The 27627-nt window shown below is 44.0% G+C and overlaps 1 protein-coding gene across 1 annotated transcript in view; it reads right to left on the bottom strand.

The window, feature by feature from the left end:
* Positions 1-205: 205 nt before the first annotated feature.
* LOC144770286 (TBC1 domain family member 24-like) overlaps positions 206-27627 on the bottom strand; it is a 151708-nt gene continuing 124286 nt past the window's right edge. The window contains exons 5-7 of the mRNA XM_078654682.1: positions 26796-26894; positions 13977-14268; positions 206-3408 (exon numbers count right to left, since the gene is read on the bottom strand). Of these exons, the coding sequence (XP_078510808.1) occupies positions 3263-3408; positions 13977-14268; positions 26796-26894 (537 nt within the window). The 3' untranslated portion in view covers positions 206-3262. The remainder of the gene's footprint in view (positions 3409-13976; positions 14269-26795; positions 26895-27627) is intronic.

Raw genomic sequence — 27627 nt, 5'->3', positions numbered from 1 at the left:
GTCAAATATTGGTGTATTTAAAGATGATTTAGGTATAGTATCTGCTTTTTTGTACATATTTAGGAACCAGGCATAACGTGTCAATATGAAATGTGGATTTGCTTTTTGCTATGTTTCCTTTGTCTCTCTTTGTATTTTTCTCATGTTTGTAAACAACAACAATAAAATAAAAACATTTAAAAAAAGGAAACTATCAATTAGGCTCTTTCGTCATATTTTTGCTTTACTGGTGAAAATAAATGTAGCGCAATAAGTTATTTAAAGCAACTCTACTAATAAGCTCACATTCACACATTAATTATTAAAGTACAATGTAAATGACATCAGAAAAATACTGATTACAGTCAGGCCCGGACTTAAAACCAAAACCGCCCCTGGAAAACAGCTCAGCCCAGGGGGGTGGGAGTGGTGGGGGGATTTCTACTGCTTTTGTTGCTGGGGGCGGACAATGCAGCTCTACTTCAAAACCAACCCCCGGTGACAAAAACAGCCCCTCAGGGGTCTAATACTGGCCCATACACTGGTGACCAACTAGGAAAACACAGAGTTCCCGCTACGGCCAGTCCGGCCCTGATTACAGTCTCAAAGAAAGCATGTATTCATGAAGTGAGAGAAGAAATAATTCTAATAGTTATAAGTCATCCCCAATGTGACTTTGCCTTAAAGCATGGATTGAACCAGTTATATTCTGCATCTAGTTAATATCTTTCTTTTTCACTACTACTCACAACAACCTACCATGACATAAACCACACATACAGATGTACAGAGGCTTCAAGCTATTTAATGCTATTGTTTAGGTAGTGATCTGCCTCCTGTTCCACTTATTATCAATTATTTCATGAATGATTACATGAGTGGTGTAATATGTGAGGTAACTAGCACCTTAATTTCTCTAAAACTACTGAACAGATTTACACCAAACCAACAAACATGCTTCCTGGATCTAGATCTTGCTTTGTGACCAATTTGGTGTAGTTCCGTTCAGCCGTTTTGGAGGTATCGCTGTCAATTTTCCTATGGAAAATTGCAAGGGAAAACAGAATCACCCTGAAACTTTCCAGAAAGAAACAGATGGATGAAAAATAAATTCCGGAACGTTTTGTGAAGATTTGTCAAACGTCACAAAAGATACAAGCAAACCAATAAATCAATTTCCTGTTGAAATATAGTCCTAACTATAACTACCGAGAGGTGCCCGTCTCTGGGTAATATATATATCTATTTATCTACGGTGCAAACATTGTTCATGAAACACCACTCTTGTATTCCTTGGTACTGTGCTAATATTTGAATATTTAATTTATTCCTCCTCACACCTTCTGTAAAAAATCTAGTTTAGTTAATATATTTGAAAAATTGTGGTGCTATTAGTATGAAGTTGAAAAACAAAACAAATCGAGGGGATAGGGAGAAGTCCACATACCACTTTCAAATGGTTGACTTTTCTGGCTATGCTTGCACTGCAAAAACGGAAGGAGTTTTGGCGGCTTGGTTGCAGGGGACTCGGAGGACATGGGTATGAACACTGTTGGCCAAGCTACTTTCAGTTCCCAGTCTAGTCCAATAACATAGATAGGCCTTTTGCTGCCCGTGGCAGTTCTATCCTGTGCCGCCCGCAGTGGCCATAAGAACGGAAGGGAGGGTGCTGGCCAACGAATCCTGCATTTGCTGCCCCGCACGGCCACTGCCGCCAAAACTCGTGCCGCCCGCCACTGGTCTAGCCCTGTTCAGTAGACAAATAAACCAGCCAAAACCACTGAAAGCCAAACTTTTTAGGGTATGTTTGAAGTGTAGGAAAGGAAGCAATCTGGTCAATGAAATACGTTGTTGCGGCCTAATTCTGCCATTTTGTCCTTACGTCAATAACTTCAGATGACAAACTGAATCACATAGAAGCATTATGCATCACCCACAAGACTCTCTCTTGTAAAGACAATCCTTCATTGGCACTAAGTGTAAGATTACAACACAGCCCGCCAATTTTAGATCCTCACTCATTACTTGCATTCTCTACCCTTGTATTCATAAACCACAGATGAGTGGTAGAGCCTTTTCTTTGTTGACTAATCTAATTGCAGCAAAACTTGTCACTGGCAATCATCACTTTAAGATTGTCGGCCATCTGGTCATTTGAATGTTGTTTAAAATTGTATTTCCGAGAGGAATATCTGGGTCAGATTGAGTTTTTAACTGTGTGAAATAAGTGTTTAACCCCAAAAGAAGTGCAGAAATTTGCTTGACAAATTTCATGACGATTTGTTTTGTGTAAGGCTAGTGAACAAATGTCTGCTTCCCCACTGCTAACCGGCTAAATTGGAAAACAAGTTCTCTCCAGGCAGTACTATTCTGTGTTGAGGCACCCAATGATAACTTAAGGTTCCCCCTGCCAATAGCCGTTAACAAATGATTGTATGAAAAGGAAAGTACATTTGGCATATGTAAAAATTACTCCTGCTTCTGCAGAGTCGGTTTTGGGAGCTTAACAAAGGACTCATTTTACCACAGCTTAACTGGCATTTTATGGGGCTGGCTGATAAGGATTAAGCCTCCGTTTTCCCACAGGTCAATTTACCAGTTGGCTCCTGTTAAAAGTGTCTGGCACGAGTAAAGTGACAAAGAATTGTAGATGAGGAAATCATCTCAATTCAGTCTTAAAACCAAAAGTAAAATTTATTATTAATATGTACTAAGTATATTGAAATCACCTCCTATGAAGCAGAATAAAAACAAAGTGCAAACAAAAATCGTTGACAAGAAATAGGACACTCGAGATGCAAATGAATTGACATAACGCCAGTCTGGGTAATTTGAGTCAGAGTTGTTTCTTCTTTAGGAGATGTTTCACACCCTGGCTCGTCTCAATGTACTGCAGCCCTTGCTGATGAAGACATTCAAGTTTTTTATGGGTCAAGTCAGGTCTCATAGCATTTGGTTTCATAATCTTGGCATTTTACATAGCACTGGTTTACATAGTGGCACTTACTTTGTGGCTATTTATGGTTCTCTAAAGGGTTGCTACCAGCTGTTAAAAAGTTTACCCAAAAAGCATGTTTTCTTTGCCCACTGCAACAAAATGTTGCTTCTTCTCAAATGTGCTTCAAAATTGTTCGATTGACTTCCAATTGGCAAGAACATTCTTTCCTCCAAGAATCATCTGATATGCAATTTAGGAAGCTACACAATAGTGAATGTCTGTTGACTAATATGCTTGTCTGTGGCAGTCTGGAGAACTGCTGATTATCGAGGATTTCTGGAACTATTAGGAATTCTGAAATCCCCAGACTTCCAGGATCTGCACCTGGAAGTTCTCCTGGCAGAGTGGTGGATTGTCGAAGGTTTCACAAGACTGGGTCCTACCATGGTTGAGATCAGAGTCGATATTCAAAGCCTGCCCTCCTCCACCACCTAGAAAAAAATAGAAACAATTTATCAGCAATATGAGGCTAATCACATATGCAGGCTGCAACAATCTGGCAAGTGATGACATGTGAGTCCACAGATATGTGTATTTTAATTTGAATTTAAAAGAATTTGTAAAGCGCACGCCTACCAAGCGGTTTCATGGCGCTGGGGGGATGCTGAGAACCAAGGACGGGGGCACAAAGGACTAGGATGGGAAGGCTTGTAAAAACAGGAACGTTTTAAGGGCCCTACGAAACTCCATATAAGAAGGAGCGGCTCTAATAGCAGGGGGGAGTGCGTTCCAAAGGGTGGAGCAAGGACAGAAAATTTCAGGCCTCCCGACCTGTTTTTCTTGAAGCGGGGTACAGAGAGAAGAAGCTTGGTAGAGGAGCGTAGCTCTCTGCAGGGACGGTAGGCCTTAATAGCGGAAGAAATGAAAGCGGGGGCAGACCCCGCCTGAGCCTGAAAAGTCGTACAGCCCAGCTTAAAGAGAGCCCGCTCTTTGATGGGTAACCAGTGTAGTGATTTGAGTATGGGGGTAATGTGGTGGGATTTGGGTAGCCCATGAATCAGGCGGGCAGCCTGATTTTGCACTAGCTGGAGGCGCCGAAGGGCATAGGCGGGAACGCCGTTGTACACGATGTTCCCGTAGTCTAGTCACGATAAAACCATCGCCATTAGAATCAAATTTAAAGCAGGGGACTTTAATTTTTGGCCCAACGACCCGGCGGAAGACGCCATGTCTAGAGATTTTACCCAGCTCCTTCTTAGTCTTAATTTTGTATCTCAGGTTCATACCCCTACACACTCCCGAGGCCACACTTTGGACCAAATTTGGACCCTCAATATCCCAGTCACCACCCCTACTGCTGCACCCTGTGCGTGGTCCGACCATTTCCTGATCTCTTTTTTCCTGGACCTCAGCCTTTCAAAAAAAACTTCTTTCTCCAAAAACACCAGGGCCAGGAACTGGAGCAGAGTAGACATCCCTTCCCTCTGCGCCTCCTTGTCAGCCACCTGTCCTGACTTAGCAGGCCTTACTTTACCATCTCAAACAGCCACCCTGGACAGCTGGCTCTTGAGGGCCTTGCGACCAAGTGGCCCCCATGAAGCGTGTCACTATCAGAAGGGACCATCATGCTAACAAGTGGTTTACCCCTGGCTTCAAAGCAAAAAAACTCGAAGTGCGCCAGGCAGAGCGAGCCTGGAGGCTTGCCTACTGCCCCACTCTTAAACTTCGTTATATTTCCATCCTTAATGAATATGAAAGAGATATCCTCCTCGCCAAGACCGAATACTCCTCGGGGAGGATTCTCGCAGCCGAGAGCCAGCCAAGAGAAATCTTTGCTACAGTTCACGAGCTGGCTTCCTCTGACAGGACATCCTCCAAAACCCCCCCTCCCAGCTACTCTGCGACTCTCTCAATGATTTCTTCATTGAGAAAGTCGCACTTATAATACCACCGTTGACCAAAGAAACCCTTCTCCCCCTGTTAGCTCGTGTCAAGTCAGGATCCCCGCCGACCCTTGCCCGGCTCACGTTTTACGCAAGATTTTTTCAGATTGTTATCTCCCCCCCTCACCCTTCTTAACGACTCCCTTAGATTGGGCACCGTCCCCACCCCTTATAAAGCGGCCACCATTATTTCCATCCTAAAAAAACCTTGTGCCGACCCCTCTTCAAACTACTGCCCTATTTCCCTTCTTCCTTTCTTGGGCAAGGTCCTTGAGTCCTACGTCACCAAGGTGCTCAGCTCCTTCGTGGAAGACAGCGGCTACCTCGCACCGTGCCAGGCGGGTTTCCGCCCTCGGCACTCCACCGAGATGGTGGTCGTCTCTGTCATAGACGAACTCAGGGAGGGGCTGGACTCCAACACCCCTCAGGCCCTCATCCTTTTAGATCTGTCCGCCGCCTTCGACACAGTTGATCACTCCATTCTTCTTTCCCGTGTCAAGGCGGCGGGCATAGGGGGCCCGGTGTTGGCTTGACTCAGCTCCTTCTTGAGTGACCGCACCCAGGCCGTCCACCTAGCCGATTTTTCTGCTTCTCCGTGCAAGGTGCAGTGCGGTGTCCCTCAAGGATCGTCCCTTTCCCCCTTATTGTTTAATCTTCCCCCTTATTTCTGCACTACAGGAGATGGAGGTCACGGTGTACAACTATGCCGATGACCTCCAGCTCATTTTCAACCTCTCTCACTCCTCAGCCACTGTTTATAACTTCCAATCTGTCATGCTGTTCATCCGGGACTGGATGAACTACAACCATCTGAAATTAAACCCGGATAAGACAGAGCTAGTTCTTACCGGAGGCAGTCGCAGTCCCTGGTCCCCCACTTTTTGGCCTCCCTCCCTGGGTTCCCCCCTGTCACCGTCGTCCTCGGTCAAAACACTTGGGATCACACTAGACCAACACCTTACACTCCACTCCCAGATTAGTTCTGTTGTTTCTTCCTGTTTTTTTACCCTCCGCATCATTCGGAAAATCTCCCGATTCTTTTCCTTTTCTGCTTTAAAATTGATTCTAATAGCGATGGTTTTATCGCGACTAGACTACGGGAACATCGTGTACAACGGCGTTCCCGCCTATGCCCTTTGACGTGTCCTAGTGGTTAAGCTGTTAACCATTGAATTAAGATGCCTGTATTTTAATCATGCTTCCCTACTTTACTGAAGTATGTGATCACGGCCAAATCAATGCATCTCCCAGTATTTTAGTTCCTTTGTCGGGTACATTTGTGAGCTTTTAAAACAATCTAACCCAAGAATAACAGGTAATATTAAGATTTTTTAATCACACACTGTCTAGGAGTGGGCTTTCTCAACCAAAAAGCATTCCAAGATGGCCGCTATTGTGTGTGCATGCATTGTGACATACCACATGATGTGCACATGTTCTGGTGTAAGGGCATGATTTAGAGCATGGGTATTCACAAACATTTTCCCGGGGGACAGAAAGTTTGGTCTATGGTGTGACGGAGGGCTGCACTGATGCCAGCAGGGGGTGTAAATTGGGTGTAGGGGAAGCAAAACATGTATATCTAGTGGCTGTCTTTAAAAAGGTGTTCCTAAAGTTAAGGACCCGTCTACTTCCTTTCCCTAACTGCACTTAATCTTTTAATAAGTGCTTGCTGTATATTTAACATTTTTTTCCATGTTAGTGCTGAGTCAAGTAAACAGCAGGCCAGTGCTGCTGCTGCCCAGGGGGCCGCATGCAGCCCCGGGCCGTACTTTGAGTATCACCGATTTAGAGCTTTGCCAACCAAATACTCTGTCACAAACACGATAGAGTACCCTGCCTCCCAAACTCTTGGGCCATGCACCTTATGTAGAGATGGCCCAAGAGTTTGGGATGGCAGACCTTAAGTATTCCGTTAATGGAGCTCCCTTTGACTAGGTTGATGGAATACTCCCTCCGACAGTCATCTCTAAATTTATCGGGTGAAGTACTGTTGAGATTACTGTTGAGAGTATATGTCTTTAGACAACAGACAACTAAACCTAAAGGTGTCTATAGATGAGACATAAAAATAAGAGAGGATGCAGAAATTGCAGAACAAATTAATACTTACATGGAAATACCTTGATATTGATTAAATAGTGGTAATAAATATATACATAGAGTCACTACAAGGTGAATAATGTCATGCACAGATAGCAGTGGCTGTATTACATAAAGCACCGCTGAGGCGCAATGGGTGTGTGCACCAGTGTTCTGCAACCTGGAGCACTAGTTTTACTCAAGGGGCCACCCTTTCTGTTGCCACTTCTGTAATATAAATAGTCCCAGCACACATACAGCACAGGCGGTACCTTAGGGAGTGTTCCCTTATTTGCATGGGGTCATAGCCCCAAGCAAATGAAGGAAACATTTTGCCTCTATGCCTGCTCTGTATTATGGATGGGGATGCAGAGGCAAAGAGGCCTTCAGAAGGTGCAATTACAGAACTGTTGGTGTGTCCCCTAAGGACAGCCCTCTGGAGGTGCGAATGTGAGGTTTTCCAAGGATTGCCCAGACATCCCTCTGCAGACAAGTCAGTCACTCACTACATTTACCTGCAGGAGGATCTTCGTCCCCTTTTGAAGTGCAGGCGGGTTCCGCCTACCCAGTAAAAGATGGAACAGTTCCTTCAAGTAGCCACTTTGTCTTTCAATAACGAGTTTGCGGCTGCCTTGGAGGTTGCGCATTGATTGTTATAGGGTGCACTGTCCCCGTTTGTGCTCGGTGTGCATTGCTAAAGCTGTTAAAAGAGATGGCCAATTTAAAACGTGCCCATTAAAGATGGTTAAGTTCAAACGTACAATAAAAATGAATATTATCCCATGCAGTAATCTTAAGTTATTAGGAGGAAAAACACTGCCGTTCTGATACACAAAGGTAGCTTACACTTTTGAGTAATTTACACATTCAAGTAAGTTTACTTTTTGGGGATATTGACAAAATCAGAGTGTAAGTTCCACTTTTGGGGCCTGATTCACCAAATGCGCTTTGTAGTATGTTTTGTAACACTACAAAATGTACGACAAATTGCAATTCACAAACTATGTGCAGAGTTTTATTTCTTCCAATATATTCCCTTTACTCCTCTGCCGAGAGGCTGGCCAAAGAGAAAGGAACAACGTGCTATCATCGAAATAGCTACCACAAGACTTCTTCTCACTGCCTTCACCCAAGGGAATGCGGAACTCCAGTCCTGCACTCACTCCACTGGCTGCCTATAGCTAGAATGACAATGTTCAGAGCATTTGTAGACCACTATACCCACAAGTTAAATCCAAGCAATATAAACAAAACAGGAGATTGAGCTCCAGGCTTGCACCACGTATCATACCATCTTACTATATGAAATCCATAGGCGGCACTGCTTTTTCAGTACAAGCCGCTAAGCTCTGGAACTCGCTTCCAGCCAATACTTGAAACATACAAGTGTATATACACTTCAGAAGACATGGCTATTTCCATGAAAACTTAATCATCCCTGGAATAGAACCCGGAAAGACAAGTGCAGCTTCCAGTTCCATCTCCAGTTAACAACCTACTGTTAGCAAATAATCCTACTTTCTATATTCAGGTAAACTAAAAAGAGCTAAGAGCTAATCTATGGTTTGCCTGGGTATTAGGTTGAGATGTCAATTCATATAACATTTCTAACCCACATCAACAATATGACCATAACACTCCGCAACCAACTGTACTTACTCCTCTTATTCTCACACAAGACAGATCTGCTACATGCTTGTCCATCACTAGTGCTGTACCAGCCTATGAACTAGTCATCACCAAATGAACAGGCATGGAATAATTAGACGTGTCCCACACTGCTGCTCGATAGGAAGTCTTTAATCAAGTCCACCACTGCAGGTCCCAAATACCCATACATTATGATTGTTCGTTATATCTCACAATTGAACTCAGATATGGGATGATAGGATCCCAGTATAACTGTCAACTATTTTATTTCTCCAATCACGCCAAGTCAGGACCAAAACTATAAAGGAAATTTCAGGTTGGACAACCCTGTGCAGTAACTAGCTAAGAAGACTATGATTAAAAAAAATACAAGAAAGGGACCTGCAGAGCTGTTCAAAGCTGCCAGCTTAGTGAAAACCATAAACTACACGTTTATCCCTCGCACCTCCACATCAACCACTCTGCTAAGAAATGAGTCCCAGAATACGATAACACACCTTGGTGGTCAAGACATATGACATGGAAACACATCTCACATAGGAACACAAAACAAAGACAACCCCCTTCGAACCACACACCCTGCAAGGCGTAGCTTGCTGCCCATGTAGACACGCACTTTAGTGCCACAAACAGGGGTAGTACGTGAAATATAAATGCTGCAGAACAATGAAGTGCAATAGAGAAGAGGGGAGGCATACAATTCAGATAATCAATTAAATAAATGGTGAATACTCTGTACACCCAGATTCTGTGTGTGTGCTCAAATGCTCATTATTGTTGCAGAAATTGAGGAAAGAAACAACGTATGAGAACAATGAATGAAGAGTGCATGATCCTGTCAGTGTCTCAACAATTCCACTGAATATATTCATTCTGAACCTTTCACTATTACAAAAATCAAATGTCACTGGATGTTCCACCCTTGGAGAGCCTCCTTGTTAAAGCTATGCCATGCGGGTCTCATTGCTGTGAAACTGAAGGTGTGACAGAGAGCTAAAGAGGAAACAACAAGCCTTCTGCCCAGGATGGCTGCTACCTGATGGAAATGCAAATATGTGCAATTAATTAATTAATGAAGAAATAGTAGACTGTTTAGAATCTAGAATAGACTTTAATGGATGGAGTAGTTTGAGACTTCATGGTGATAAAGGGTTATTCATTTTGAGAGGTAACAATGGGATTACCAGCGGAGTTCTGAAGTGCATCTCTTAAATGGACACATATAAAAAAATGTTTGCCCTAAGTACGGTCTGATTACGTGTTACTAAAATATATATTTTGGAAGCCACTGGTTTATCTTAAATATTAAATCTTTTTGCTTACTTTGCAGTAGCCTATCTTATACTGTGTGTTATACGGTTGTAAAATGATGACTTACATAGTCACAGTGACTTCTGTGACAGGCTGGGACCTTGTAGCACTATAACTACAAAAGTCACTATTCCCTACTGAGCCAACCAGGATTCAGTTCTCTGACTGGTTACACACAGATATCTGCAGTGATCGCTTTAACCAGTGTTTGTTTCATAACATAAAAGATTTCTTTCCCACCACTTTAGCTTGCATTTATTTTTTATTCAAGGTGTTGGCGTTATTTTATGTACAGGTACCTGTAGATAGAAGGTAAAGAAAATAGTTACAGAATATTTTTTTTTTGCCACTTCTCTAACCCCACCACTGCACTCAATGTGGTACTGCATTATTGGCCTCTAGTAACAACGGGGTTGGGCAGGGGCTGGTCCAAGGAAATTGTCCGGGCTGCTTTGGGTTCCCACTCCGACAAGCGACATGGAGTCCACTGAGGGTACTTCAGCAGTGTTCAAGGCGTTGCAGCACAGGGATTGGTGCGACTAATTGCAAAAAGTAGGTTACAAGTTTATTTATTTATTTACTTACTTAAATTTATATAGCGGGTAATCACCCCGGGGTCTCTAAGCGCTTTTCCAGGTAAAATGCCAACCAAATACTACAGCTGATAATCCAATTTACAGCGCACCCCATGCTTGCTGAAAAAGCACTGTTTTTAATTTTTTTCGAAACGACAGCAAGTTGGATTCTTTGCGCAGTTCAGTGGGTAAGTTATTCCAGACAGCTGGGAAGATGTTAGAAAAAGCACGACCACCCAGGGTGGATAACAAGTCCTTTACATGTACCCCTGGGAAAGAGACTATTGATCCTCTAATTAAAAATCCACCCAGTCTGCCATAACCGGGACCATTCTGTTCCATCTGCATAAACATGGCATGTTGTGATGCATCAGGCTTGTGCGAATTGCAATTCTTTGTTACATGGTGGCATGTCCATGCACTTTGCGAATGGTGATCTCTGCAAAGACAAAAATACTGCAGACCATGACTTAAATTGCCTTTCTAGTTGCTTTTACGGAAGTGATGCTTTTGTATTGCATCCACTTGTTAAACACTATAGCCATTACAAGAGGGTTTATAGAATCCACAATTACAGTTTACCATGCCAGAGCTTTCTTTTAAAACCAACACCAACTTGGCTGACTTGGCAGATCTGCTCTTACCCCTGATGGCATCAGGCTACCCCTGTCTGGGATGTTTACCCAGTCCCTCATAGAATACATATCCTTAAGGCAATGGGTGACCCCACTTTTTGTCCTGAAGGGGGGGTTGTATGGAAATAGTCTAACCCTGTTGAGGAATTGTGTCCTGTTTCCACCTTTGACCACAATAGACACACATCTTTGACCACGTGGAGTCTGTCCACAGGCTCTACTATCCAGAAAATGTGCTCTTCTTTGTGCTCTCCCAATTCATAGATGTTGACCAATTTCTTATATTCATCATTCTAGAGAAACTCTGCAGCGTCTGCTGGGTAAGATGTCCTACCAGAAACAATATTTTCAAATTTGGTGTTCATTTTTACCCGTTAGTTTCGCATTTTGCCCCACCTTACCCTCCATCCTCTTAATTCCCTCCCTACAAATAAAGTCACAAGCCAAACATAGGCCATCAGATAAACCCTGCATCTGCATTTTGCTGGAAGTGTTGAAGAAAGTGCAATAGCAAAGCCCAGGCCCCAAAGGTTTGGAACTTCTGATAGACCAAGTGGAGGTACTCTATGTATTTTTGCTGCTTCACTAACAGGGGTTTCAGGCACTGCTGGCTAGGGGGTCCACCTAAAGTGCACCAACACACACTGAAGATTTTCTAATGGGTCCCGAGCCAGCTAATGTGTAAACTGATTGATGGTGGCAGCTGGGAGTTTAGGTAGGGGCATAAGCCTTTTGGTCTATAACCCAGGAAGACGAGCTTACTGATCCTTCCTTGTTAAGTCCCCACAACTGAACTCCTTCACTTCCCCCAGCAACAGGGGGAGTAAAGTAATTAGTTTTTTTCCAAATATTCCAAATGCCAGGAAAGTATTATAATCCGCTGCCCCAAGGTTTTCAATTGTATGAGTAGCAGATATCTTTATCTTGCTGCAGGTAGTCTCTGCTTGGTAGGAAGGAACATTTTGGCCGGGCACTACTTCCTGATTTCAAGATGGGACCCTTCAACTTGGTTCATGCTTCTGCCCGACCAGGCAGAGCAGTATTTGCATGCATCTGGAGAGACATACAGTCCAGAAAGGATACAGGCAAAGCTAAAGTAAGTCAACAAGCAGTCAACAAGATTCTTCGGACACTGAGCCCTGAGTAAGTATTGGGGTGTGCTTCTTTCCTTTCCAAACCCCATTAGGTTATTTTCTTTTCTCTGCAGTGTGTCAGTAAAAGCTCTAAAAGTGTCAAACATTTTAGTGACTGCAGAGAATTCTCAACCCAGTCCCCTGGTCTCACACGTTTCACCTACAATAATGCAAGAGAGGCTAGTGGGGATTCCCTAGTACCAGGGACACTCTTAAGAGATCTGAATGAGAAGGGTCAATGTGGGGAAATCAACCACACTAGCAAAATAAGTTTCCGATTGTCTCTCTTTATCTCCTCTCCGTTAGCCGTTCTCACATATGATCATACAAAAGAGACACCCATCTAGATGACAACAGATTGTGCTCAGAAGCAAAGTTTGACACACCCTTCCTCGTAGGAAGGCAAGGCATTTGAAAGGAATGTTTACTAGTTTCTCACAGGTAAGCCAGGCCTACAGAGTAGACATCTACGCTCACCTGCTGACCTTTTGTGACTGAAACAGTGTGTGTATTGATGCCAGGCCCTAAAAATGACTGTAGCCCAAAGGTGTGAAAAGTAACAAATTCATTTATAAAATCAACTTTCATTTCTGATGAGATGATTGTATTATCATAACTATGTTCATTCAAAAAGCTTTGTGACTTTTCTTATTCACACTAATCATAATAATATTGATTTTTATCCCAATAAGAAAGATCACGTGTGTGTCTGCAGTGACAATTGACAGCTGTCAACAGGAAACATGCCAGACTACAGACGGGACAACTTTCCTCCATCCATGAGGTCAATAATAACACACAGGCGACAGCTGGAGGTATAGCCATCTACTTTCAATGTACAAGTGTATACAATTACTAAACTTATTTTTCTCCCAGGACTATCTCAATCACCGTATTATATGTTAAGCTCTTCTTATTGTACCAGAGGTATCTGAGCACCAGGGTTTCACAATTTATTAGGATGGAGGCCTAGGTAACACTAGATAACTAGATAAATGGTATCAATAAAACACACACTAAAGAGATCAGAAAAATTATGATAGGGAGACGGAATTTTCAAGAGAAGGATTTAAAATGTTCTCAATAAGCCAGGCTAGATTCTGACCAGTCCCATATGATTGTATGATGAGTTTGAAAGACTGGTCACGATTCAAGAAGTCAACAAATACTGTGGAACTGTCATCCTATGAAGGGACTGGACAGCTGTGTAATTACCTTATTGCACCAGGTTCATGTAGCAATAAAACGATGATCCTACCCAGTAAATATAGAAAAATCATCAATGATCTTCCAAAACATAAATAAAAGCCAGAATGTGTTCTGCTCCCTCACAATGTTTAATTTTTCATTAAATATCAGAAAGTTGGTTTGCAGACCTATTTGTGCAGATGTACCACAGGTGAGGGCTCAAAAGATCTAGGTCCTCTTCTATACCGACAATGCTGGTGTCCTGACATGTACAGATACACAGGTAACTCCTTGCTACACAGGTAACTCCTTGCTACACAGGTAACTCCTCGATGAGACTGCTGCATTGCCCCCAGGAGAACCACACAGTCAATAGTGGCATCGTTAGTATGGTCATAGGTTTGGTATCCAGACATAGCTTTACAAGAAAACATAGTATAGAAGGCAACAATGTGGGCTTCGTTTGATATTGTTTTGTGAAGGTAATATAGAGTGACTTTGACGAGCACTTTGCATTTTTACTTTTCCATGAGGTCACCTACCAATGATGATTCCTTCATGGCTCCCTGACATGAACATGGATGCAGTCTTGGAAGGTAGCTTGAAATGGCGGACAGAGAGGTATGGGGATAGGCGCTCGGCTGTAGCTTGTGCTGGCATCGGCACGGACAGGTAATTGCTACCAACTGGAGGAGAGGATGATGGGCGCTGCATTGCTGATCCGAAGGAGGAAGTGCGGGAACGTGAACGGGGGCGGGGTGATGGAGGTGCAGCCTTCCTCATCTCTGCCTTTCTCACCACCACCCACTGGTATTTCTCCATTTCAGGTCGCACCTTTACAAAATGAAACAAACATAATATTTTTTATTGTAAGCACCTAGCAATGTCACCTGCCAAGTCTACCATTCATGGTGACAGATATAACTCATGCTAATTAACCCTTTTAATGCTGCAGTTATCTCAGTACCTCTAGTGTAGGAATGTATAGTGATTTTGAGCTGCAAGGTTTCAACCCCATTTAAAAATGACCCCAACAAGAAATCTTTACTTACCTATAATTACATTTCTCCCACTGAATTATCTTCACAGGTTTGAATTATTGCCTCTAATACGGCATGTAAACCTTTGTAGAAATATTAAACTAGAAGTAATACACTGCATTCATTTAAGATAGAACCTTCTACAGCCTATTCACTTCATTGACAAGGGGTCAGGCAAAGCCTCTGGGTTCCACTCACACATTTTCTAAGGAGCAGATTCCTCCCCTCAGTCTAATCCTTCTTGCCTACTGTGCATTCCCTCTCTTACCTATTCTATTCTTGCTTCTGACTGCAGCTGGTACCCCCTACCACTCCCCTTCCCTCGGGCTCCTTCTTTTTCATTGCCCGCTCACCTCCTCTATCCCTTTTAGGCTATCCTGACTCTTCAAATATACCAAATCCTGTAACGCTCTCCATACTGTCTGATGAAAAGAACGGAACAATTTTGATGCCAGAAAAGTAAACATAAACTATGAAAAGTCTCAAAGAAGAAATTAAGTAAACACTGCATTTTGTTTGATGGGGACTGTGTTGGGGGGGGGGGGAGGGTGAGGGTTACCTTTCTGTTCTGCCGCTTTCTTTTTGCTGGCCCTTTGGTCAACCACAGACTATTGCCTCCGGCTGATTGTGTGAAAAGGGCACCCTATAATCCTCACTTCAGGGCTGTTCTGTCTCGGGTACCATCTAGCGACGTTGGCAGGCTAGTTCCTGTTCAGCCTCACCTATTTAGCACACATACTAGCGCAGATACGCAGTGGACATGCACCTAAGGCAAGCACGTCTCTGCACATCCGTGCCTGGATGGCGCCATGGGCCAGAGATGCTGCCAGTTCTAGTTCAGATTGCCCCAAAACCACCTTAGTGGGTTATTCTCGTATGCAGCTCCTGGAGCTCCGTCCCCATCTGAAGGATATGATATGCATGAGGGCTGACTTTACCAATGCCAAACATCAGTGCAATACTTAACGCACACTCTTTTTGCAAACAACACTGAAATTCATGAGCTTATTACATCACGCCACCTTGACTGCCTTTTTACGGAAACCTAGGGCTCCGAGGTCTCAAGCCCTGATTTGGTAGCCGCTACTCCTACAGGCTATGCTATATCTCGCCAAGATCATCCTGGTCACAGAGGAGGCGGCCTACCGATCATTTAGAAGGACTCATTAAATTGTACTATTGAGGCAGTTGCGCTGCATCGGTCAGAAGCCACGAAGGCAACGCTTTTTAGATTGAAAAGTGCTGCTATTCCCGTTTCACAGAGCTCCTAATTTATCGCCCTCCGTGCCCGTGAATTGACTTCCTTGAAGTTTGGCTCCAAGCATTAGAGCCCTTTCTGGTTCATCAGAATTTTGCTACACTTGGCAATTTTAATTTTCACTTAGAAGATAGATCCACCAAGGACTCTCTATACTTAATAGAATCTATAAAGAATGTAGTTTTTTTGTGTGTTTTTTTTCAGGTGGTGAAAGCCCCCACTCATTTGGCAGGGCAGACTTTACATGATATCTTCTCTAATTCTCCCACCCTGACATTTAAGGAGAAAATCTTTCTTAGTTGGGCGGATCATTATATAGTTACTTTCAATGTGAGATGCCCCGCACTGTTATCTATGGGGGCGGGACCAGGACTAACTAAACCTAAAAAAGTTCTTGGCAGGTACACGTGCTCCAATCCGTTCACAGTCCTGCAGGCACCTTGCCTGTCCTCTCGACTTAGGGATTTAGAAACTGGATAGGGGCTGCCCTTGGTATTGTTGCCCCCCTGACAAGGAGGCATTGCACTAGATCCAAACCTTTCATCCCCTGGTTTACTGATGATCTAAAAAAACGTTGGCAAATTTGTCGGAGACAAGAATGGAAATGGTTACTGAATCATGGCTCTTTGTATAAAACAAGTCACATAGCTCTTATTCATCAATATTTACTAGCCATTGACCATATCCACCTACTACGCAGACAAAATTGGAATGGCAAGTAACTCCTCTAAAGATCTCTGTAGAGTTGTTAAAGAATTGTCTCAAAATTGTCCCGGCCTTACTGATCCTTCGCAGGATTTTTGTGATAGAGTGGCCACATACTTCAGAGACAAAATTCTTAAGATCTACTCTGAATTCCCTGCATCTGTTCAACCCAGTTTATATATGGCATCATTTTTTTTTTATTATTATTTATTTATTTAATTTATATAGCGCGTTATAACCACAGGGGTCTCTAAGCGCTGTCTGTCCAGATTTACGTGAAAAGATGTTACATTCACTTGAAACCAGCTGTGCACCTAAGATCTGCTCCATACTTGTTTAAACAATACAGTTTTTAGTTTTTTTCTGAAGGAAAGTAAGTTACTTTCCTTCCTGAGCTCTGGATCCAGTTTGTTCCATAAAGCTGGGAGCGTGTTGGAAAACGCACGGCCCCCCACCGTGGTCAATTTGAAGCGGGATTGGGACAGAAGAGTGGCGTCCGACGAACGCAAAGTCCTGCCCGGTGTGTAGGGGGATAGTCGGGATTTCAGGTATTTTGGTGCTTTGCCATACAGAGCCTTGTGAGCGATACACAGTCCTTTGAAGACAATTCTCTGACGAATTGGGAGCCAGTGCAGCTCCTGCATCAGAGGAGAGGCATGAGCAGTCCTGGGTTTTTTAAATATCAGCCTAGCTGCATCATTCATAACTCCCTGTAATTTGTCCAGCAACTGCTGTGGCAAACCTAAATATAGGGAGTTCCCGTAGTCCAGCCTAGCCAAAATTGTGGCTGAAGCCACGTGTCTCAAAGTAGGAAATGAGAGTAGGGCAGAGATCTTCCTTAGTTGTCTTAGGAGGCCTATACAGGTGCCCACTACGGTGGTAACTTGTTTTTCCATGGATAATTTATTATCCACGTATAGGCCTAAGCTTTTGACTGCGACTGCCGGTTTTGGTGGTGCGCCCAGCTCCTTAGGCCAAAATTTCTCGCTCCAAGGGTTACCCGAGGTGGAGATGGGCAACACTTCCGTCTTATCCGGATTGACTTTCAGAGAGTTCTCGGACATCCAATTGACTGTGGTTTTCAGTATGTCCTGTAGCCTAGTGGATGCTCCCGGACCATCATCCAACCGGATGATTATCTGGGTGTCATCGGCATAGTTATACACTAGGCAATCCATCCTATTCAGGAGAGCAATTAGTGGCTGCAGGTAGATGTTGAAGAGTAGGGGTGACAAGGCAGAGCCCTGTGGAACCCCACAGGTGATCGGGGCAGGGGTGGAAAATAGGTCACCCAGCTGCACTCGTTGTGTCCTACCCTGCAAAAATGATGCAAGCCATGCATGTGCTGTTCCCATGACGCCAAAGGATCTCAACCGCGACAGAAGCTGTTTGTGACACACGGTATCAAACGCCGCAGAGAGATCCAGTAGTATCAGGGCGCTCGGTGTTTTTGCATCAGCCCGCGTTCTTAACTCATCTAGAATGGATAACATAACTAGTTCCGTGCTATGATTAGCACGGAACCCTGCCTGATTGGTCTCCAGCAGGTTGTTATTCTCTAGATGGCCCGATAGTAGAGCTAACACATGCTGCTCAACCACTTTAGCCAAAAAAGGCAACTGAGAGATGGGCCGGAAATTTTGCAGACATTTTGTGTCTGCACCAGGTTTCTTCAGTAAGGGGATCAGGCGAGCCTCCTTAAAAGCTAGAGGGATCTGTCCTGTGCGAAGAGAAGTGTTCAATAGATGCAGAACCTCTTCCTCTATTCCTGGCATTGCCACCTTGAATATGTCAGGAGGGCAAGGGTCCACCAAGGAACCCGATTTAACTCGGCCTATGATTTTAAGCATTGGCCATCTCCAGGGAGCCCTCCAAGCTCTCTGCCTCCCCTCCTATTTCCGAATCTGCAACTGGCACCTGATTACATTGCCAAAACTTTACAGCATCTACTCAATCATGACCTTGATTCTGGGACTTTACCTCAACCTTGGAAGGAGGCTACTGTAATCCCTCTTCAAAAAAGCCTAACATTGATCCTGATGACATGAAGAACTTTCTTCCTCTCTCACTTCTGCCTACACCTTCCAAAATCCTGTGGTCACAGCATAAAAACTGCATTTCTGGCTGGTACGGGGAGTATTGGGTTCCAGGTGGAACAGGGTTGGGTGGCAGTCTTGTTGCTGCTAGATTTATAAATCCTGTTCAGTCTGAGGGTTTCCAAGAGCTATGCTTAACGATTTCTTGAATGAGGCAAAGGAGTCAGTCAGTCAAAATCACTTATTCTGTTAACAAAAACCATAAAAGTACACAGCATAGAGCATACACCACAACAATAAGAGTAAGAAATTTCATAGATAATCATGGGCACCATAAAACATATCGTCACCAGAATTCATAGGAAAGCAAATAAAACAAGCTACCGACAATTCACATTGAAAGGGAAAATCAAAGGGCAAACATTAAAATTGTTCACATTTAGTCATTTAGAAACAACCAGGTTACTTAACATAAATTGCAGTTTTATTTCCTTTGCCTCACAGCAGCCACTAAAAACATGCAATATTAAAAGTCTCCCAGGGGTCAATCAGCATCTGCAGATATGATAATGCAGGTATAACCTGCGTAAAACATTTCCCCTTTAAAATAGGCATTAAAAACTTTCTACGCATATAGAAAGGGGAGACGCCAGTAAATCGTTATTATCCAAATGACTCAATGGGAGGAATCTGTTTGTACACACTAGACTTCTCTCCCTTCCTTCCTCCCCTGGAATCACTTTTAGCAGTGTAGGTGGTGTCGGGGTAATAGGGAATTCGGGTTAGGAAACTGGCCATCCCTAGCGCTTGTTCCGGATAATGGACACACCCTCACTTTTGCCAACACACAATTCCCCCTCTCCCTCATGCTGGGTACCTGTTGCCCATCAGGTGTGGGTAAAAAAAAAAAACGGCGGCAGAACCCTAATGCCCCCGGTCTCTCATTTATACCATCCTGGAAAACCTTCCCTGCTATACCTGCCTGATCAAAAGTAATGACAATACAGTCTCCCTCTACAAGTTTTAGCCTAAATCCCACCCAACCAACTTGTCTTGCCATTATTATGTGGGAGAAAACCAGCTCCCCATTGCCTGAATACTGCTTACACTAGTAGTTTTACTTATAAGTTCCTGGGTAGATTCTGTACAGTTCTCTTTCAACGGGGAGCACCTATAAGAATTGCTACTAGTGGAGTTGCATCTGGTGGCAAGTTAAGTCTGTAGCTATTTAAGACCCTATTTTAAAGCCTGTGTTCAAGGGGTCTTGCCCTGTCCTACTAGTTGTTGATTAGTGACAGGGATTTGCTCACCATATTTGCAGGGCATGTCCACTTCCCAATGCCCTGAGCTCACCCCTGGCATGGCTTTAACTAGAGAACCTGTGCTAGTCTGGGGCGAGGTCGGATTTTCCTGCCTTAAGGCCCCCTCACCCTTTTGGCTTGCAGCCAAGATTCATGAGGTCAATAAACCAGATCAATTAATCGACACAGCTCCATTATTCAGCTCCATAAGTTGAGTCTCTAAACGCTCTAGTTTCCCCATTACCCCATTTACCAGCATTTTAAAAAGATTAGAGATGTCTTTGATAACAGTAGAGAAAAGTGGCTCCAGTCGCGCTTTAAGTAAGTCCTCCATGGATTGTCTAACAGCTGTATAGGTAGAACAGTTGATATCGCGGTCTAGTTCACCATAGTGACTTGGGATGGGTTCAGCTGGTACCAGGACAGGCTTAATGTCTCTCTTTTTCCCCTTTTTTTGGCTGAGGGTATGGGCAGTTCCTGATGCAGGGACACATCCTTTCCCAAGGTCTCTACCTCCACAGACTGGAACCCCCTGCAAGGAAACAAGGGACCCTCCCTCGGCATGCCCTTCATAGTGGGGATGGCTTGGTTCTCATTAGGGATTACATTCAGAGGGGGGTCAACTGGGGGGACACTCAACCCAAGATGATAAACTCTCAAACCCATCTGGTCGTCAGCATTTAGAATTTCTTGAGTTAATGCCCCCAATGTGGAAGTTAAGTATGAAATAATTGAGGCAGAGTTCCTGCGCACTTTAGCTTTAGAGTTCCCCAAGTCAATACTACAGGGTTGTTAGCGCCTAGACCGAGGAGAAACCCTTCATGCCACATGTTGCACAGACCAGATGGCCTATACATTCATTGCAGTCGTTGCATTCTTCCGACAGCGGGAATACAGCTCACCGAACAAGCCAGGACCCATTTACGCATGGCTCTATTGAATTGCAGGGCACTGCCGAAACATTCCTTGGAGATTAATTTACTGATCCAGGACCACAAATTGGATATACTGTTCCTAACGGAGACATGGTTGTCTCCGAATTCGGATTCAGATATTGTCAGCGCGCTCCCCCAAGGATATCTCATCCAATCCCAGATTAGGCCTAACGGTAAAGGGGGTGGGTTAGCCTTAGTGTACAGAAATCATTTCACCTGCAGGATGGCAGACAGCGCCATGGCCGACTGTGAGAGCTCCCGCTTTGCCGTACAAATCTCCCCTACTAAATCTATTTCAGGTCTCCTGGTGTACCGCCCCCCGGGTAGCCCAGGGCACTTCGGTAGCTCGCTATTAGAAACAATTATTGCCTCAGCTTCCACTGCATCCAACTTCATTCTTTTGGGAGATTTAAACCTTCATTTTAATGACCCCCACGACAAAGCGGCGGCAGAACTTCAGCTCGACTTAATATCTTATGAGCTGGTGCTTACAAATACAGACGCCACACACAATAGGGTACACCTTTTGGGCCCCATATTTTCCAACATTCCTTTCCTGGAATCCAGCCCCCCACTTCCCCTTCCCTGGTCTGATCACTTCCTGGTCCCGTTTTCCTGGCGAACCTGCACTGACACATTTCAAGCCCCTGTATCACGCACTTTAGAAAGGGCCTGGTCCAAGCTCTCCTTTGAGAACTGGACTCTCAGACTGGAGCAGACTGCTCCCTTACACGATCCCGATCCCTTGGTGGCCGATAAAAACTTTGCGAGTTGGCTCGACAGCTCACTCGACTTTGTCCTTCCTAGAAAAAGAGTCGTAAAAAAGAGTAGTGTTTTTAAATCTCCGTGGTACACGCCAGAACTTAGAGACCTAAGGAAAGGTTGTAAAAAATTAGGAAAGACTGGGCCAGTCATAACAAAGCCGCCTATAGAGCAGCTATTAGGTCCTATAAAACATCACTTAAAGCTGCCCAGACTGCATTCTTCGAAGAGAAAATCAGAATGTCCTCAAACTCTTCCAGAGAAACATTCCGGATAGTGAGGAACTCCTGAAGGTTCCTAATCCTCCGCCCGTCCCAGACATCTCAGAGGCCAAATGTAATCAGCTTGTGGACTTTTTTTATAGTAAAATTCAAAATATATTAAAAACTTTACCGCAAAGCGACTGCCCTTTAGATCCTGGAAGTTTTAGGGCCCATACATCTGGCCCCCATTTGGATTCCTTTGCTTCCGTCTCCAGGGAAGAATTCCAAAAACTCCTGTCATCCATGAAAAGCTGTCATCCATGAAAAGCGGATCTCCCAGCGACCCCGCCCCTATGCATATCCTAAAATGTATTGCATCTACCATCTCCCCCCTGGCCACTTATTTAATTAACGCCTCCTTTTCTCAAGGCATCGTCCCTCCTAGCTGGAAGGATGCCATTGTAAAAGCCCTACTAAAAAAGCCACAGCTGGACTCTTCTGAGTTGGTTAGTTTTCGGCCTATTTCGTTGCTGCCGGGACTCAGCAAGATTGCGGAGAAAATTGCCAACCAGCAACTGTCATCCTTTCTGGAAACTAATGAGCTATTACGTAGCTCTCAGACAGGTTTCCGCCCAGGTCAGGGCACAGACACCGCCCTCATAGCGGTTGTCGAAGAGGCGAGGTGTATCTTGGATTCAGGAGGATCAGCAGTTGTGATCCTTCTGGATCTAAGCGCAGCTTTTGATACGGTTGACCACCAAATCTTAATTCAGCACCTTATTAATATGGGGGTGACGGGAACTGCCCTGTCATGGCTAACATCGTTCTTAAACAACCGGACTTTCCAGGTCTGGGAAGGTAATGCACGGTCCAACCGAATCCCCCTCCAGTGTGGTGTACCGTAGGTCTCCTCGTTGAGCACTACTTTGTTCAACGTATACATGTCCCCACTGGAAGATGTGGTCTCTCCTCTTGGTATTAAAGTAGTCACCTACGCGGATGATACACAACTAGTCATCTCGCTTACTCAATTGGACCAATGCCCTGAAAACCTTCACTCCTGTCTGTCCGAGATACATGCCTGGATGAGTAAATCCCTTCTTAAATTAAATGGAACTAAAACCGAGCTCATGCTCCTAGGACATAAGTTGACATCTTTGCCGATTCCATCTGGCCCGCCTGTCTGGGGGCTCTTCCCGCACCAAAAAACGAAATTAAAAGTTTAGGGGTGTGGCTCGAACAGGACCTCTCATTCAAAACTCAAGCCAAAAAAACGGCAGGCATATGCTTTGGCCTACTCCGCGCAGCCCGAAAAGTGCTCCCTCTACTACCTCCCCCCTCGAGAAAACTTCTCATCCAAGGGTTAATCCTCTCAAGGTTGGACTACAGTAACACCCTCTATTATGGCGCTCCTGAAGCCACCATTAACAAGCTCCAATTGATTCAAAATTCTGCAGCCAGGCTGCTTACAGGCTCATCTGCAAGGTCCTCAGCTAGACCTGCCCTAAGATCTCTTCACTGGCTGCCAATACGCGAGAGGATAAAGTTCAAATCCCTGTGCATTGTCCACAAATCCCTCCAGGGTAAGGGACCCCCTATCTTGAGGAGCTTAGTGTGCCCTTACAAGGCTAACAGGGCCCTTCGCTCCGACCATGGGCATCTTGCCACTGTCCCCAGAGTGAAGAGAGCTCGAACAGGAGAACGTCGATTCTCTGTCAATGCAGCGACTTTGTGGAACGCACTCCCTCTTAGGATTCGAACTGAACCCAGCTACTCGAAGTTTCGTAAGTTTCTTAAAACCTTTCTCTTTCCTCAGGATTCCTAACTCGGCATTCTCCTCACAATATTCTCTGCTCTATTAGCGCTGGGAAGCTCCCGGGTAACCACGCGCTTTACAAATCTGCTTCTATTCTATTCTATTCTATTCTACCCATGGTGGTGGCTGGAGAGTAGACAAAAGGGGGTAGCCCAGCCCACCCTCTGCCAGCCTCTGACGGGTGCAGATGGCCCTGCCCGGGCACAGCCTATACCAACGCGCATCCCGCGCTGCAGGATCTCTGAGCACTCTTTATGCATCTCTGGGCGCAGTGTCAGGGCATTGGCACCTCCTGGCGCAAGTGTCTGTGGGGATTGAAGCCCCACCGGTACTGGTGAGGCAATGTGGCGGCTGCTATGGCGGAGCCCCTGTTTCTATGCCCTTGCTGCTCAGCCAGTGTGAATGTGCTGTGTAGAATGTTGGTGTGCATGGTCATGTAATGGAATGGGAGGGTTTCTGTGATGTGAAGTGTCAGTTGGAACATGGGCAGAGCCGGGGAGGCTGCTACTTGTGGGGCTGATTAATACAAGCTTTCTTCAGGGCTTACTAGGTGACCATTCTATGAACCAAGATTAATAAAAGATTCAACAATAACCTTACCTCGGCTACTGGATTGCTTCCATTTATCATAACATATATTGGTGACGATTTGGAGAATATCTACAAAAACTGCGCGTGAGGATCAATTCTATATAACTTTAAGGGAAACTTTTCTGAATAAATGTTGTGGGAAATTAAGTCTAGAGCCAGCATGCATTTGAAATACAAGGACTTTAGTTTAAAGACTGCCCAGCAGCCCCACCAGTGTCCAATCTCATTGGACAGCCCTTGCCCAGGACATGTGCTTGTCCACCTGAATTTTGATCTCAATGTTCCTTGTGCAGCAGATGTCAAGAGACAGTGGAGACAGTGGAGTGCAGCAGCCTGGAACGTGACTTTGCTGCTGTATTGATTGTATTGGACCAGCAGTGTTTCAGTGGGGGAATTTAAACTCATTGGTAGAATTGTTGTACTTGTTATCTACAAATGAGGATGAGACCTGTCAGATCTAGCAGTACTCATTCCGTATATGGGGACATTGTCAATCGATGCGGTGGTGCACTTATATGGACAGCCACGTTTTAAGGTTTTCCCTTAGGAAAGCACTGCCCAAGTATCAGCTAAATGTGCCTGTGAGAGCCCCCACCCCCTTTGAAGTGTGCCCCAAGTGTTATATGTCAATCTCCAGCAGATCTGTCAAGCAAGATTTGAAATTCAATCAGGATTGGAAATGTAATGTCAAAAAAGGATGCTCAAAGCCCCACCATGCATATTCTGTCAGGTTCAGAAAGGTCATCTCTGACCATTAAGGTCAGCCTATTGTTTGCTATGGGCAGGCATTTCATGCCTGTTCACACCAATTCAAATGCTAGTTACTGGCTGGCAGACGAGAGAGAGCAAATGCAAATGGTCCTGCAGAAAGTTTAGGCACAGAAAAGATAACTTAAAAAAATTAGCTTAATCTTAATATTTATCACAAATCTTAGCTAAACATTGAACTGAATTTTATATAACCGTTAAAAATAGTTGTTGAATTCTTTTTCTAGCTTTTTCTTAAATGAAATTAGAATTCTTAAATGTAACGCAATGTCTTCCTGTGGAACAGCCAGCCTTGCAGCAGTAAAAATAGCTTTTGGTGTTTCTTCACAGAAAGGACATACTTAACATTACATTCCTATATGTCCTACTTTTAAAAACCATCACCCTGCTTTATGCCCAAAAGGCCCACATAATTGCTTGGTTCAAGTTGCCAAAATGGTAACTCTTGAACATATGAGATGAGATTGATCTCAATAACAAAGAACACCACTGGGTGACATTAGGATTTATGGTCGCCAAAAGAAACATAGCCAAGCAGTCGAAGGCCACATCAACACCCACAATGAGGGAATGGAAATGGATATTGAGTGATGTATGTTGGCAGAGAGGAAGGTATATGAGAGTCAAGTCTGTCCCCATAAGAGAACCACGGTGTGGGGGAAATGGAACAACTACCAGGGGATAATCTGCATGTCGATGGGGTGTAAGGGGCATAAGGGACATACTTCAGTGGCCCTTCTGGATGAAGATGACCTATAGGCGAATGAAGGAAACTAAAATTAGATGGGGAATGTAATCATTGTCTTGAATCACTGAAGAGCGGAATATGGCTCTAAGGTCACGTTATGTAACGGATTGTTAGTGTACTGGTATGTTTATGTTCTAAAATAAAACAAAACCATATATATATTTTTTAAACTAGCACACTTTTACCAATATTCCAGCTTCACACTGTGAGCACCAAACCCTTTCGGGCTTATTAAAGGGGATTCGGGATCCACAGCTATACAATAAATGGCATAACAAATTAATGCAGACTGTCATGGTGTTTTTTTTAAGGAACATGTATAGGAAAAAGGTGAATCATAAGCAACAGACGAAGGAAGAGTGAAATGTGTTGTTATAAATAGCACAGGGAAAGACCCTGACTGAAAGTTAAGGTGACAGCAATCACTGGTAGTGACCACAGTGAGAGTCCCGTTAGACAAAGAATTTTCTGACCACACCGTACAGTGGATGGGTGGTAGCAGGGGCGTAACACAGGCCCCTGCAGCCCCCGCAGTTCGGGGGGGGCTCACCCTCCAGAGGGCCCCGTCAGCACCGCACTTCTGCTGAAGAGCTCTAGATTGAGTCCGGTAAAAAAGATCATAAGTATGCAGAACCTTTGGTGACCAAATGACTTGGATCTAGAGTTTGGAACAACTATTAAGGAAAGATCCCTACAGCACAGAGACCTACCAGGTTAATGTGATGCAATTCTTCTTGCAAGGAACTCAGCATCAGGCCATGAAGACAGTTGTATGCCAGTGTTAGAATGTTGCAATTCACTCTGGCCTTAACTATTGTAACCAATCTTGTTTCAATGGATTTGTTTATTTTCACATGGAAATTTTCACAGAAATCTCTGTGTGAAAATCCTGCTGAAATGAAATGTGGAAATTGTACCTGGAAATCCTGATTCCCTAAGGTATTCTTCATTTCAGGGGCCGCTCAGGTCCCACTTGTGATGGCTGATTTTCCCCACGCCCAAAATTACAGATACGGGAAAATCTGGAACATTTTCAGGATCATTCATAATGAGGGCAGTAAACAAACAGGGACCCACAGGATGAAAAATAAAAGAATTAAGAACTGCAAGAACAACCTGCTAAAATGTTGCCAAAGAGTAAGGAAAAAGCTGGAGAACATGCAGTGTAACAGAGAAAAGTATATAAGTAAATACTTACACTAAACACAAAGCACTCCCCTGTCCCAAAGAAGGTGCACACCTGACCACAGTTTCGTTTCCGTTCATTCCAGTCGGAGGAGAGGAAGGCGCCACACACCTGCAAAATATAAACAGCAATGAAAGGGTCTCTCAGGAGCCTTCCTGCTCCCAAAAATTCATATTCCGTGATGGTTGCCGAAGACTCCACTTTGGTTTTTATTTTATTTCCTTAGTCACCTTTTTTGTCAGAAGAGTTACAGAAAATCTTTCAATTCATCTTATAACATAGAGGCAAATATATCAACACATTTTTCTTTTCAAACGTTCCATAGCATAGTTTGAAACATTGCATCATTTATATTAAGGTAATATTATGATTTAGCAGCAGATTCACGACAGCCCGTTTTATTCAAAACGTTACGAAACATAGTTTAAAACACCACAATGAACAAGTTTGTCACTTCTCTCAAATACTGTCGATTTTAAACCTACCCCCAAATGGTCCTGAGCTCAAGCAGTGGCTCACATTACAGATATAATAATACTGATTAACACTGATCTCATTTCTTCCTCTTACTAATAACATAAACACCAATTCAGATACAAACTCCGTTAACCTTCTGCACACAGTATTTCTATGTAGACTGAGGAAACACACATCGGCACATTATAGCTTCCCACAGCTTCAGAAATTTACTGTGTGAGCCTGACCTTAGTGCATAATATCACTCTAATCTCTTTATTCTTGACATTTTAGACCTCCAGTTCTCAAATGTAGGTACTAGCCCTGTTCTCCAGTTTTGGAGAATCTTGCAATTCGCAATAGGAGTAATCAACACACGTTTTTAGGT

Source organism: Lissotriton helveticus, chromosome 7 (assembly GCF_964261635.1).
Source record: "Lissotriton helveticus chromosome 7, aLisHel1.1, whole genome shotgun sequence".
Taxonomy (NCBI): Eukaryota; Metazoa; Chordata; class Amphibia; order Caudata; family Salamandridae; genus Lissotriton; species Lissotriton helveticus.
The sequence above is the reverse complement of the archived record's forward strand: the minus strand, read 5'-3'. Positions and strand labels throughout refer to the sequence as shown.